This window comes from Nelumbo lutea, chromosome 8, assembly GCF_056320005.1.
Source record: "Nelumbo lutea isolate HS-2025 chromosome 8, American lotus-T2T, whole genome shotgun sequence".
NCBI lineage: Eukaryota > Viridiplantae > Streptophyta > Magnoliopsida > Proteales > Nelumbonaceae > Nelumbo > Nelumbo lutea.
The window spans coordinates 29432275-29448088 of record NC_142691.1 but is presented as its reverse complement, the minus strand read 5'-3'; the positions used below and the strand labels follow the sequence as shown (position 1 = coordinate 29448088).

Here is a 15814-nt window from a genome sequence, read left to right as displayed (position 1 = left end):
GTATAAGTTTTATGACCCCGTGACCTCTAAGTCTTATATTTCTTTCGATGTCACATTCTTTGAACCCAATCTTACCATTTCACATGCTTATTCTTGCTACTCTTCCTACTCGTTCCACTTCTCCTGCTTCTACCCTCCTATTCCTTCTATTGCTTCTCGACAAGGCTGGCAATTGTGACCCTAACCCATTTGACCCACCCATTTGAGTGGTGGGTCAATATGGGTCGAGTTACCCATTAGGGTCAGGGTGGGTTAGTCAAGGGTACCCATTGGGTCATTAGGATAACATCAATATTAGCTTGTTAGGTTTTCCACACAAATATTGTTGCTTTTGTTATTTTTGTTGTGACTTTTAAGTGGTACCCATCATTTTTCGATGAGATATTCTTTTCTTGACATTCACTGTTGGAGTTTTAAGAATCTTCCATTAAAGCTCTTGCAAAGCTCTAGCAAAAACCCAACAGAGAGAGAATACATTGTGTTTGCAGACCTCACGCAAAAATAGTGGAATTGAAACTTTGGAGTTGCAATGTATAGTATCCATTGTTTGATTCAAGTGAGGTACTTGAGATTTGAATGGTAATATAGGAACAAACATAGGGTCTGATTATGTTCCTCAATTCGTTACCTAGGTCGAACCAATGATAATAATGAAGAGAGCGAGAGAAGAGGAGGAAGAAAGAAAAAGGGGGCAGTGGGGATTCAACTCCACTTGGGTGACAATGGTTGGACTGATTCAGCTATGTTTGGGTGGTGTTCAAGGAGAGAGAGAGAGAGAGAGAGAGAGAGAGAGAGAGAGAGATTCAAATGACATGTTTATAATTTCTGTTTTCTTTTTCTTTTTTGCCTCTTTTGGTGATTGATACCTTTTGGGTAAATGGGTTGATCCAGTTCAATAGTGACATGTGGCAACATGGGACACGTGGCTTGATTATATATTTTCTTGCAAATATGTACTTCTCTGTATTACCTTCAAATTTTTGCATTTCTTGCAAAATTTTAGTAATATTTTTACATCTTCCTACAATTTTCTGTATTTTTCGAGTATACAGGTTGATCCAACCCGTATATGCCATGTGGCAATCATGAGAAGTGCAAACACTTCTCTTAGATTTTCTTTTTGGATATATGGGTTAACCCGACCCACATATGCCATGCAACAATCATGAAAAAGGATGTGGGTTAGTGGGTCAATATTGGTGGGTTGGTACTCAACCCAAACCCAACCCAACCATTTTCCACCCCTACTCCTTAGGAGGAGTGGTTTCCTACTTGTCCTTAAGTCCTTGTCATGCTTTTTCTCGTGTCCTCATAGTTGGCAAGTCCAATATGCAGCACAAGAAAAAGAGCAGCCAGAAGTTGTGCAATCAGTGTCAATTAAATATCAGGGGACAGATCCTTATTTTGGTCTATTGTCTTCACAAAGAAGTATTGGTCCCTTTCTCTTGCCACCTATCATTGATGACCTTAATGTTACTATTGCACATTGTAAGAGTGTCAGAACTTGTATTACCAAGAATCCTATTACTCATTACACCTCTCTTGATTCTTTATTTCCTTCCTACCATGCTTACATTTCTGCTGTATCTAGTGTGTCTATACCTAAATGCCTTGCAGAAGCCCTAGAATCTTCTGAATGAACACATGCAATGCTAGATGAGATTAATGCCCAACATAAGAATAACACGTGGGAACTAGTTAATCTTCCTCAAGGAAAGGATCATGTTGGGTGTAAGTGGGTTTTATGGTGAAGCACGTAAAGCACATAGACAATGGATCCATTAAAAGATATAAGGCGAGACTAGTAGCAAAAGGCTTCACACAAATGTATTGTGTTGATTACACGGAGACATTTTCACCTGTTGCAAAGATAAACTCTATATGGGTTTTATTGTCCTTGGCAGCCAATTTGGGATGACATCTTCATCAACTTTGCATAAAGAATGCTTTAGATTTGGAAGAAAAAGCGTATATAGTTTAACCACCAAGTTTTTATAAGAAAGGAAGTGAAGGGAAGGTTTGTTGTCTCAAGAAGTTTTTATATGGATAGAAACAGTCACCAAGGGTGTGGTTTGGCTGGTTCAACAAAGCAATTTAGTAAATGGGGTTCAAGCATGCTAGTTAGATCATACAATGTTTGAGAAAAATATAAGAAAATTGTTGTTCTCATTGTGAATATGGATGATATTGTCATAACAGGTGACTGGGAGATGGAGATACAAAGGTTGAAACAGTTCTTGGCTTCTCAGTTTGATGTAAAGGATTTAGGTCCTCTTAAGTATTTTCTTGATATTGAAGTTGCTAGTCAAAAAAGGGTATCTTCATTTCCCAATAGAAATACATCCTAGATCTCTTACAAGGTACAACTAAACTTGGGTGTAAACTAGCTGACACCCCCATTAAGTCTAATCATAGACTAGGAAGACTGTACAGGGATACAATGGTGGATGTTAGACAATTCCAAATACCTGTTGGGCGGTTGTTATACCCTTCTATGACCCAGCCTAGTATTGCAATGTTGTTGACGTTTTCAGTCAGCATGCACATGCTCCTAAAACATCACGTCTTAGCAGCTAAAAGAATATTGAAGTATTTGAAGAAACATCTTGGTAGAGGTGTATTGTTCGCTACTAATGGACACTTGAGAGTTGAAGACTACATAGATGTGGATTATGCAGGCTTTATAGATGATAGGAGGTCAACTTCTAGATATTCCACGTTTGTGGGAGGAAACTTGGTAACTTGGAGAAGTAAGCAATCAATGGTGGCTCACTCAAGTACAGATGTAGAGTGTTGTGCAATGGCAAATGGGGTGACTGAGATGTTATGGGTAAAAACTATGCTTCTTGAGTTAGGGCCTCCTATGATCAGCCCTATGTCTTTATACTATGATACAAAACTGCTATCAGTATTGCCCACAACCCTATTCTCTATGAAAGAATGAAGAATATTGAAGTTGACATGCACTTCATGAGAGAGAAATTAGATATTGGTGACATTTGTACTCCTTACATTACCTTGAATCAATTGGCTGGTATTCTTACAAAATGAGTCCCTGCCTCGTCATATGGGACTTCGTAACATGTTGGGAATGACCCAACTTGAGAGGGAGTGTTGTAGTGTAGTTTGCTTTATTATTATGCTGGTTCCTTTCCTCATGTTATTCTAGTATCAGGGGTATTTCTGTCTTTTTCCACAGTAGTATGGTTGCCCTTTTATAAATAATAATAAGAGGGGCTGCTGTCCAGACCACTTTTGACAGCTCCAAATACTTGTCTCTCTTCTTCCTTCCTCACTTTTTCAAAGGAACCTAACACTGAAAACAAAAACAGATTTCATATTACAGAATTTATATGATTTATGGAACATGATATTAAATAACCAAATGAAAACATGTTCTTTAAACCAGAAATTCAATTACATATTTTCGGTTGTGTTTTTGTTTTAAGAATCAATTTGTTTTCAAACCAGCTGGTTCTGTTTTGTTTTTGGAACTTGCAACAAGAAAAACCATTCACATTGAGAACACCCCCTTTAATAAATAGTTTTATAACACCTGTTTGTGTACTATTGATCGGATGTACCTTTGAGATTGCATCTTGAATGAATGATTCGACCTGTGAAAAATCCAGAAGGACCAGGCTAGGTTTATAAATTCATGGAATGGAGTTATAACAAGAAAATACTGAATGACCAATCAATAAAATGAAGTCATAATTGACCTTCTGTACTGCAGTTTCATTGATTAGTGGACCCTGTACAAAATGAACAATTTTGTTGGGTAAGATATTTTATTTTATGAGTAAAAAAAGGGCTTGTATTAAATGAAGAAACAAATTCCCTTTGCAATAAGGTTAAAGATATAAACTGCTTTTGTATAGCAATATGTCATTTGTTAGTTAAAATCTATGTGCTCAGAAAAGCACAAAATCCTGAACAATGTATTTACCAAGGAGAAAAGCATAAAACCCTGACCACCTAGATAGAAATTCTTTAAGTTGGCATTAAGTAATCTATACCTGAGCCACACCTTCTGTGAAGCCATCACCTACTTTCAAATTTTGAACAGCTCTAGCAAAAGCATTGGCAAATTTGTCATAAATACCTGCACATAAAGGCCTTTTAAATCCTCAAACTTCTTACTTAGTGGTAAATAAAGGTGTATAAATCCTAAAAGACATGTACACATGAGAGGATAATAAAGAAACCATAAAATGGCAGAGATATTAAAGTTTCAAGACAATTGGTTAAGAACAATTAGGCCCATGGGAACTTCCATACTGCTGAAATTCTGAATGTTGACATCCACCTAACCCCATTCATATCTTGTATAAATATGCATGTATTCTGAAAGTGAATGCTGTTAAAATTGGTTGAATTCATCAATTTAAGTTTTATTTTTGTTGACAGAACACACATGCATATATAAATGCTGATATGCATACCTAGATGAATGCACATCTCTGTTAAATGGTACACACGTCTATTGCAAATTTGCAACATGGTGAGTCTGAAGCAACTGTATGAATGAAAACTAAGGGAAGTAAAAAGTATTTGAGAAGCCGGGCATTCAGATCACTATATATTCTGACCATGGTTCACAATATTAGTAAAATTTGGTAAAAACTATTTGAAATCTCTACTTTTCACTGGGGATGATATAAAATATTCCAAAAATCTTTTTTTCCCTCGTATCTTTGATATATTGCTGATATATCAGAAGCAGTTTGAATTTCATTGATAAATTTGGCAAAATCTTCTTGAAATCTCTCCTTTTCACTGGGGATGATATAAAATATTCCAAAAATCTTTTTTACCCTTATATCTTTGATATATTGCTGATATATCAGCAGCAGTTTGAATTTCAATGATAAATTTGGCAAAATCTATGGTGAACCAATGAAAATTAAGCAGCACTTTGAATTTCATTGCCAAATGTCAAAGTACATTTTGTGAAATGTGAACCAATGAAAACTAAGCAGACTTTAAAGTGATTGGTTGAGATCTGAATTTAATGTGCAAGCAATATTAGTGAATGCACCGTAGTTGAACTCATAAATTATACATCTAATATTTAATGATTCAGAATATCTATGAATTTTTCTGATGTTTCATTGAAACAATTGAAATTTTGAAATCTTTTTCCGGATTCTTGGTTGGATGTTTAACTTACTATTATGCATATGATTTACTAAGTTATTTAACTAAAAGAAGGAAAAAAAAAGGAATCATTACAAGAGAGGATAGTCAGTTTGTTTCTCTAGACAGCTGACCCTTTATACAATTCTATTCATTACTGTTAAAAAATTACAATTTGTTGACTGTTAACAATAACAACCGACTAAAAATAGTAGAAACAATAGGAAAAAGAACAAAACTACTTTAAAACTCTCCCTCAAGCTGGAGCATATATATCACTCTCCCTCAAGCTGGAGCATATATATCATATGGTTCCAGCTTGTTACAAATATAGTCCATCCTTGACTTGTAGAGACAATATGTGTTAGAGGGTTATTTTTGTCCTTTTATTTCTTGGGAGCACCCTTATATTGTGCCCCTCTTGTACACTAGATCCTTATTTATTCTTTTATACATTACTTGTATCTTAAGGACAGAATGGTCCTTTTACTACTTTAATATAAGGGTAAAATACAAAAACCTCCCCTGAAGCTTCTGACAATCATACAAACCTCTATAGTTTCATTTTAACAAATACCTCCCCTGAACTTTTGAGAAACTCAACAAAAAACCTCCCTTCCTGTCACCTTTCCAGATGGAAAACGTTAGACTGATGGACCAGTTTTTTCCAAATTCCCATTCTACCCTTTTATAAATTATTTTGCATACACAATTACTGAAATAACCCTATTTTAATTTGACAAAAACCGCATTTAACAGTCATCTTTTAATGTTTTTGTTGAGTTAAAACAGGGTTATTTCAGTAATTTTGTATGTAAAATAATTTATAAAAGGGTAGAATGGGTATTTGGAAAAAATTGGTGCATCAGTCTAACGTTTTCCATCTGGGAAGGTGACGGAAGGGAGGTTTTTGTCGAGTTTCTCAAAAGTTCAGGGGAGGCATTTGTTAAAATGAAACTATAGGGGAAGTTTTTATGATTGTCAGAAACTTCAGGGGAGGTTTTTGTATTTTACCCTTAATATAAATATATTTTCCTGGGCGTAGGCTGTCACTTTTGACACACCTGAGCAGTGCTTGCTCTCCTCATTTCTATTCTCAAAAATTGACTCTGACATGGTATCAGAGCAGGTCATGATCTAGTTTGTTGAAAAGAGATTCTTTTGCTCTGTATTATACCATTCTCTAGGAATAATTTCACAATGATTGTGGGTCCTATCCTTAGTGCTGGATACTACTTCTTTAGGCTGTTTCAATCAGCCAATATCAAGTTCTGTTTCTGGATTTCTACATCCCCAGATTTGGTATTTTTATTGGTTCTCTTACATGGAGCACTAGATATGCATAAAAACTTGGATTTGGTATCGCCCAGAGGAGTTCAACTGGTCTTTCTTTGCATGGTTTGGATTGTCTCTGTTTGAGAGTGGTTTTGATCTCTCTCTCTCTCTCTCGGATTGCCTGACTGGTACAGTTTCTATTTCTGGACAGGTGAACAATCTCTTGGTAGTCCTGTTACTTTTTGTTGTTCCTAGCTGTTTTAATCAGTTGTTGGACTGCCCCTATTTTCTGAAGATGTATCAAGGAGATTTTCGTCTGCCAAAAAGGTGTTTGCTGTTTTGTCTCTTTGACTGTGTTTTAGTTACATTGAGTGGACTGCCACCATTTTCCTCTTCTTTGGAGCAATTCTTACTGCTGCTGTTTTCAGAAAGAATGGGTATCCTTCCTACCAAATTTAATGGGCCCAACTATGCCATGTGGAAATTCAACTTGCAATTTCATGTTAAGGCTAAGGGACTTTGGGACTATTTGGATGGCACAACTATTAAGCCTGGTGATTCCAACGCAAAGGCCCTAAAACAATGGAAATTTGAGAATGCAAAGATTGCTTCCTGGATACTTGGACCAGTAGAGATTGACATTGCCATTCCTATGCATGAGTACATGACTGCTTATGAGATGTATCAATATCTTGAGAAGGTCTACCAGCAATCAAATCTTTTGAGACAATATCAAATTGAAGTTGACATATTTTCTTATCATCAAGGAGAAAGAAAGATTCAGGAGTATTATGCAGGGTTCATTAACCTATGGATTGAATATGAGTTGGTGCACATGGGAGATGATCCATCAACTTATTGTGTGAAATTTATGAGAACACATTTTGATAGAAGAAAGATTATGCATTTCTTAATGCATCCTAGGCCAGAATATGAGATTGTGAGTTCTAATGTTCTCAGTAAGGGATACATCGTAGGAAAAGGCTTCCTCTACATCTGACTCTTGCTTACTTTCTATTACTTGTTTTGAGACTGCTAGTTGTAATAATTCATGGCACTTATAGCATAGACACCTTGTCCACCGCTTTTCTAAGAAACTAGATTATTTGTTTGCTTTTGGTAGTTTACCAACTTCAATTACTTCTTTTAAAGATATTAATAAAGCTTGTATTACTTGCTACTTGCGCAAGAGTCATATCAAACCTTTTCCCTTCGATTCTAAACATGCATTTGTTCCATTTCAGTTAATACATAATGATATTTGGTCGTCTCCAGTTGTCTCCAAGATGGGCTTCAAATATTTTGACTTCTATTGATCATTATACCCGCTTTACTTGGATTTACTTTCTTCACAAGAAATCAAGAGTGATTTCAACCTTAAAGTTGTTTCAAGTTCATGTTGCAACCCAATTCAAAACTAACATATGCATCTTGCGCTCAAATTCAGGGGGAGAATATTTTAATGAAGAATTTCAAACATGAAACAACATGGCATCCAATCCAAAAATTTGTGTCCTAGTACACCACAACAGAATGGGGTGGTAGAGAGGAAGAATAAACATATCTTGAGTGTAGTGAAAACCCATTGCAGGATTCCCATGTACCTTCTTGGTTTTGGGTGGAGGTGGCCAACACAGTTGTGTACCTTATAAATCTCCTTTCCATATTAGTGTTCGTTTGGTTTCCAAGAATAGGTGCTTGGAATCGGAATCAGAATGTCCTACTGTTTGTTTGGCAGGAATGAGATTCCCATTCTAAAGTATGTCAAGAAGTAAAGAACTCATGACAAAAAGCCACCCAAATGCAAATATTAATAAAATAATAAATTATTATTAAATTAATAATAAGACAATAATAAATAATAATGATAAATAATATATTAATAATAAATTAATAAATACTAATAAATTATTAACAAAATATTAGTAAAATAGTAATAAAACAGTAGTGCAATAATAAAATATTAATAATAAATAATAAAAAGAAAAGATATTATTTATTTAATAATTATCATAATAATAATGAAGTACAAATAAAATATTAATATATTATAATTAAAGTAATAATAAAATACTAACACATTATTTATTAAATAAATATAAACTAATTTTAAAATCATAAAGAAAAATAATAATATTCATAAACTAATTAAAAAAATTATAATAAAATAATCAATTATTAATAAAATATAGTAATAAAAATATTAATAAGTAATAATATTAAATAATATATTAATAAAATAATCATAAATTAATGATAAATACTAGGATATTAATTATTACTAATACAAAATTAAAAATTTTCAATTGATTCAGATTCCAACTCCAAATGAACCAAATAGCAACAATCTAATCCGATTCCGTTTCCTAATGAAACTAATAAGGCATCAAGAATAGGTCATTCCGATTCCAAGGGATTTCGATTATGATCTTGTTTGCGAACCAAACAGACCCTTAGTCCTTGATAACTCTTCTCCTTTTCAATCCCTTTTTAATCGCCCTTTAGACTTTTCCATGCTTCGGGTATTTGGTTGTACATGCTTTGTTCATCTTCCCCCACAAGAATGCACTAAGCCAACTGCTCAAGCTACATTGTGTGCTTTTGTGGGTTATACTCCTAACCACAAGGGCTTCTCCATTACTAGATGTTGGTCATCCTACTTCATCAATCCTTGTAAGTTCTTGTGTTCCTTCCTCTAAGCCCATTTCATCTACTGCTTCTACATTATGTCATTCCCCTAGAATCTTTCAACCTCGTAACCGCTATGGTTTTCTATTAGATTATAGCTCCCTCTCTATGGTGATGTCCAGTACAGATATTCCAAAGTCTTACCAGCAAGCTACAGCCCTTCCTCATTGGAGAGATGCCATGGACCCTAAAATTTGGGCTCTTCTTGAAAACAACACCTAGGAAAATGTCAAAGCTCCTCCTGATGCCTTTGTTATTGGTGGCCGATGGGTTTATTCTATGAAATTAAAGTTAGATGGAAGTAATGATAGGTATAAAGCTCATTTTGTTGCCCAAGGTTATAAGTAGGAGAATGGGATAGATTATGATGAGACCTTTGGTCTGGTAGCAAAGATGACTACTGCTCATTTTGATGCAGTACGGGATTTGGCCCAATTGAGTAAACAATTACTAAGTTGGTTTCGATAACCCATCTTAGTTCGTTTTTACCAAGTTAGCGCCATCACAGAATTTCTATCTTAGTTCATATTTTCCAAGTTAGCATTACAACGGGATTTCCGAATTAGTTCAATTAGGACTTGCTTTTTTGAAGAGATATTGTAGGATTATAATAAGGAATGTTTTATTAGATTAGGAAACTTCCTTATAGGAGGCACAAGGGTGTAAAAAAGTCTATATAAAGAGTAGCTAGGACAAAGATAGGGGAGTTTTTTGGTTGATTTTCTCTTAAGTATTCAGTGAAAAGTTGTTCTTCCTATTTATTTTGGCTTTGGTTCTTTTCTTTGAAGCTTCTCTTATGTGATTTGTTTCCGAACTGCGTCATGTGGTATCAGAACACAAGTTCGATCCTTCTTCAGATTATGGCTCCTAAGAAGAAACAAGTGACTCACACCATGGAGTAGGAAAACAACAACAAAACACAAGAGGTGGCAGAGTTGCAAAGCCAAGTCAATACACTTGCTCAAGAGTTGAGATTGCTACATTCTTGTTCCAAAATAGGGGATAGCGGCTCCAAAGCAAGTGCCTCCATTTGTTCCTTTTCATCATCAAGACAAGCAACCAGATTGGGTGTAGTTGTGGATGGTGACCAGCAACGGTGGGAAACGGGTCTCAAGATTGACATCCCAAAGTTTCATGGAGGTTCTTTCACTTGTACTTTATCATAAAGGCAAGCAACCAAGGTGGCTGTAGTTGCAGATGGTGATCAGAAGTAGTGGGAAACAAATCTACAAATTGACTTCCTAGAGCTTCATAGAGGTATAAATCCAAATTAATTCAAATCTCATGACTTTATTGATTGATTTAATATATTGAGGATTATAACAAAAATCTTGTGTGGCCATTCTCCTCAACATCTATTGAAGAACAAAATATTGATTAGAACAAATCCCCAATCTATGATGAAGAACCCATTACTCAGGATGAATATGTTATCCTTCATAATGAATTTCAAAATGATGGAGACAATATTTATCATACTAGAGGCTTTGATAACATTGTCTTCATACAAGTCTATGAAGATCCCTATTGGCATGCTTTTTTGCAACATTTAGAATGGTTAATAAAGGAGGAATTGAATTATTTGAAGAAATATAGTTCAAAGGTTAAGAGATGTAATGAGGAATCTTAGTTCGTATTGGAGGTCTACACCACCAATTATGTACTAAAGGGTTAGAAACAAAGAAGAATAGTGGAAATGCAACAGTATATGTTGGCGGCCTCTCAAATGGTAACATGAATGTGAGGTCGAATTGTCTCCAACCTGAGGAGGATGATGCAGTACTGGATTTGGCCCAACTAAGCATTATAGCAGGATTTCCAAATTTGTATTCAATTAGGACTTTCTTTTTCGAAGAGATTTAGTAGGATTGTAATAAGCAGTCTTTTAATAGATTAGGAAACTTCCTTGTAAGAGGCATAAAGGTGTAAAAAAGTCTATATAAAAAGTAGCTAGGGCAAAGCTAAGGGAGTTTTTTGGTTCATTTTCTCTCAAGTATTCAGGGAAGAGTTGTTTTTCCCGTTTATTTCGGCTTTGGTTCTTTTCTTTGAAGCTTCTCTGTACATGATTTGTTTCCGAACTGTGCCACAGTTACTCTTGGCTATTTTTGTAGTTAAACAGTGGCATATCCATTAAATGGGCGTGAATAATGCCTTTCTTCATGGGTACTGTGATAATCCCCAACTTGTTTGTTGTTTATATGGTTTAAAAAATCCCCCTCGTGCCTGGTATGAAAGATTTCGTTTTGTTATTATTTTTTCTTTTGAAACAATGATAATACCCAACTTGAAACATTCCCCCTCTATGATGTTAACTTCATAGAGAGTTCCTCTAATTACTCCCTTTTGATCTTGCACCGGGATTAATGAGTGACTATACTTCTATTATATGTTGATGGCATTATCATCACAAGTGATGATGAGCAAGGGATTGTTAACTTGAAGAAGCTCTTGAGTGAGTCTTTCAAGATGGACTTGGGTCCCTTGACTTATTTCTTGGGCCTGGAAGTAAATCATAACTCTCGTGGTTACTTTGTTAACCAACACAAGTATGAAGCAGATCTTGTTAAGTTGGCTAATCTCACTAATTCCAAGTTGGTTGACACTCCTTTGGGAATCAATTTGAAACTTAGTAAGGATGATAGTCCTCTTCTAGAAGATCCTTCTTGGTTATTGCATGACTCGCTAGATATATCTAATGTAATGCAGGTTGTGAGTCAGTTTTGTAGAAAGAATGGGCCAAATGGGCCTTAGTTTAGTTCAGTTGTTTATTGTTTTTATTTCTTCTGTAATGAGTTGTCTCTATGGGCCCTTAACACATTTAGTTCTTATGTTTTTTGGGTTAACCGCCTAACCAGGGACACCCATGTAATTTCTCCTTTAATTAGTCCAGCACATATATAAAGAGATTAAGGGAGTGAGAGAGGGACGATTTTCTTCTCTCTTTTCTTCCAACTTCTTCTTTCTCTTGAACAGCTCCTCTTCTTCTTATTTTCTTTGTTATACAAGTAGGAAATTGTTGGACTGGTTTTCTTCTAGTTTGTTTTCTTCTCCTCGTCAACCACACATCGACAAGTTATCGTTTCATCAGATATGTTAGGAGGAACCTTATCTCATGGACTATTCTTCTCATCATCATCATCATCTCTTAATCTTATTGGCTATGTTGATGCCAATTGGGCTGGTTTCCCAAACACTAGGAGATCTACTACTGGTTGGTGTATTTTCCTAGATGAATCTCTTATCTCGTGGAAGTGTAAAAAGGAGCACACAGTTTCAAAATCTTCTACTAAACAAAGTATAGGCCCATGTCCTCAGTGTGTAGTGAGATTGTCTGGCTCAAGGCTCTCCTACATGATCTTCATATTGAGCTTCCATCTGCAGTTCCCCTCTTTGTTGATAATCTCAGTGTTATTAAAATTGCCTCCAATCATGTTTCCCATGAGCGCACAAAGCACATTAAATTGGATTGTCATTTTATTCAAGATCTCTTCCGTGTAGGCCATATTTCTCTTCCTCTAGACTCGAACTTGCAAACTTGTTCATAAAAGCTATGGCTGAAGCCCAATACACTTTTCTTATGGGCAAACTGATGCTCATTCCTAGGCATCATTTTGAGGGGAGTGTAGACACAATACGAGTTAGGGCATTATTTTTGTCCTTATATATCTTGGGAGCACCCTTATATTGTGCCCTTCTTATACACTAGATCCTTCATTCTTCTTTTGTACGTTACTTGTATCTTAAGGACAGAATGGTCATTTTCCTACTTTGATATAAATATATTTTCCTGGGTGTGGGTTCTCACTTTTGACACACCTAAATAGTGCTTGCTCTCCTCATTTCTATTCTCACGAATTGACTTTGGTGTCTGACCCAGGTTTTTAGTGAAGATATCAACTACTTGGTCTTCTTATTTGATATATGGTGTGAGAATATCCCCACTTGTTACTTTCTCTCTCACAAAATGGCAGTCAACTTCAATATGTTTTGTTCTTTCATGAAACACTAGATTTGAGGCAATATGTGCAATAGCTTGGTTGTCACAAAATAGCTAGATGAGTTGGCTAATTGGCTAAAGAAAATGCTTTAACCAGATCAGTTTATTGATAGCATGAGTCATTGTCCTGCACTTGCTTCAACGCTGCTCCTAGAAACTCCACTTTGCTTCATACTTTTCCAAGTCAATATCTCTCCTCTAGAGATAAGTCTCCCCCTTTCTTGTACAATAACCCACGACCTGGAGCACCCTTTAAATATCTGAACACTCTCACAACACCATCCCAACGAGTAGTTGTGGGATTTTGCATAAACTAAGCCCTCCAACACCAATGAGATGTCACATCTAGTGATAGGAACATAGATTAGCTTACCTACAAGTGTCCTATACTTTGCTGGATCTTCTAACGGATTCCCTTGATTGTCAATCATATTCACATAATGACATTGGGATTGATAGGAGTTTCCATTGGATTGGATCCCAATAACCTGATTCCTCTAACACATCCAAAACACACTTTGTTTGCTAGAGGGAGATTCCCTACTTTGATAGAGCAACCTCTATACCCAAGAAAAACTTCATTAGCCAAACAGAGTTCATAGGCAGCAGCTTTTCTAGGCTTTATGGTAACACCTTGTGGTGCAATGTCTGCTTTCTACTTGTAATTCTGTAACTGATTCTCTTAATTGAATAAAATTCTCCTCTTGTTGATCAAATTAAAGAAAAAAAAAAGAATAGAAGAGGAATCAATAGAAATTTTAGGACAGAGCTAGCTTGTTCACTATAAGAAGATAGTTTAGGGACATGACAAATCATCACCTGACCATGAGTGATTGCCCATAAGCATGGTTTACATAGGGCTGAAAATGGTATCAATTTGTCCAAATTAAATTCATATTCAATTCGGTTAATGGTGATTCAAATTTGATCCATTTGTAATTGGATTCAGTATGGCTCCACCATTGATAAAATTGATTTGAATGTTGTATTTTTACTAAAAAAAAAAGAATAGAAAACGAATCAATAGAAATTTTAGGACAGCTAGATTGTTCACTATAAGAAGATAGTTTAGGGACATGACAAATCATCACCTGACCATGAGTCATTGCCCATAAGCATGGTTTACATAAGGCTGAAAATGGTATCAATTTGTCCAAATTAAATTCATATTCAATTCAGTTAATGGTGATTCAAATTTGATCCATTTGTAATTGGATTCAGTATGGCCCCACCATTGATAAAATTGATTTGAATGTTGTATTTTTACTAAAGTGTCAGGTTTAAGTTTCACACATTATATTTTATTCATTTTATTCAATGTATACAATATCAAAGTCATTTTAATTCATTTTGTTAATAACATTAATAGAAATGAATCAAATTTGGATCTAGGTATATCTAATTCGATCCGATCCTTTTGCAGCCCTAGATACACAATTTCAATGTGGTTGACAATTGACATTTAACCATGTATAAATAGCGAAATTTCGAACCTATTTCAATGTGGTTGACAATTGACATTTAACCATGTATAAATAGCGAAATTTCCAAGGAGCAATGGAAATTATTCTGGTTGTACTTCTGTGGTTGGCAAAGTCGCAGATTTAGGGTTTGTAGAAGAAGAGAAGAGAGGAGAGAAGGGAAGTATCAAAGAGAGGTGTGGGTGTTACTGTTCACACCCTCAATCACTATTTTATATTTTGAAGAACAATTACAAGAAAGCCCATATTTGGGCACCCAAATACAAAAATATGGTGAAAAGTCTAAAACACCCTTTCCCAAGCATTCTCAACACTCCCCCTCAAGATGAGCATATATGTTAATCATGCTTAGCTTGACAAGGTTTTTAGAAAACTTCGGATGGTGAACATCTTTAGTGAGGCAATCAGCCATAATAAAATGTTTGTCCACTTCAATATGCTTTCTACGACAATGTTGAACTAGATTGGGAGCAATATTTGTTGTTGCTTGATTATCACAATACAGTCTCATTGGAGATCTTCTTGGATGCCCATCTCAGTCAAGAAGGTCTTCAACCAAAGTAGTTCAACCCTGTACTTTACTTCAACACGAGAATGATCAACAACTGATTGTTTCTTACTTCTCCATGAAATCGCATTTCCTCCAACTAAGGCACAATAACCAAATGTAGATCTTTTATCATCAGTGGACCCTACCTAATCAAGGTCTATGTAAGCACGAATCTTTAGATGGCCATGATTGGAATACAACATCCCTTTACCAAGGCATTTGTTAAGAACTTGACTACTAATTGCAGTTACAATGAGAGTTGGTCCGAGGGAGCTCACCCTCTAGAAATGGACGGAAGAAAAAAGAGGGAAGAAGAGGAGAAGAGTAAAAGAAGAAGAGAGCAAAGGAAGAAGTAGGGTTTTCTCATTGCCTCTTGAGATTATTCCAATGATATTTATATATGCTTTTGGCATGGGAGGATAGTAACAACTAACAACTCATGTCCACTCCCTTGATGTGGACAACACATGTAAACAAACCTCAGGTGAGGCTTCGAGCAAGTGATCTAAGGGACAACCGAATAATTAGCTGTATTACTCTGGGTCTAGGCTGAATGGGCTTGACTGGGTGTCATCTGAGCTCTATTATCCCCCTCTCCATCAAGAATGACCTTGGCCTTAAGGTCAACAATAGGGAACCGTCATAGTTGCTCAAAATCTTCCCACATAGCATCTTCTTTGGGTA

General features: G+C 35.7%; 1 protein-coding gene across 1 annotated transcript in view; it reads right to left on the bottom strand.

Moving 5' to 3' along the window:
• ALDH5F1 (aldehyde dehydrogenase 5F1) overlaps positions 1-15814 on the bottom strand; it is an 84100-nt gene that overhangs the window by 26589 nt on the left and 41697 nt on the right. Inside the window, exons 13-15 of the mRNA XM_088958834.1 lie at positions 4020-4105; positions 3723-3755; positions 3585-3617 (exon numbers count right to left, since the gene is read on the bottom strand). Coding sequence (XP_088814960.1) covers positions 3585-3617; positions 3723-3755; positions 4020-4105 — 152 coding nt within the window. The remainder of the gene's footprint in view (positions 1-3584; positions 3618-3722; positions 3756-4019; positions 4106-15814) is intronic.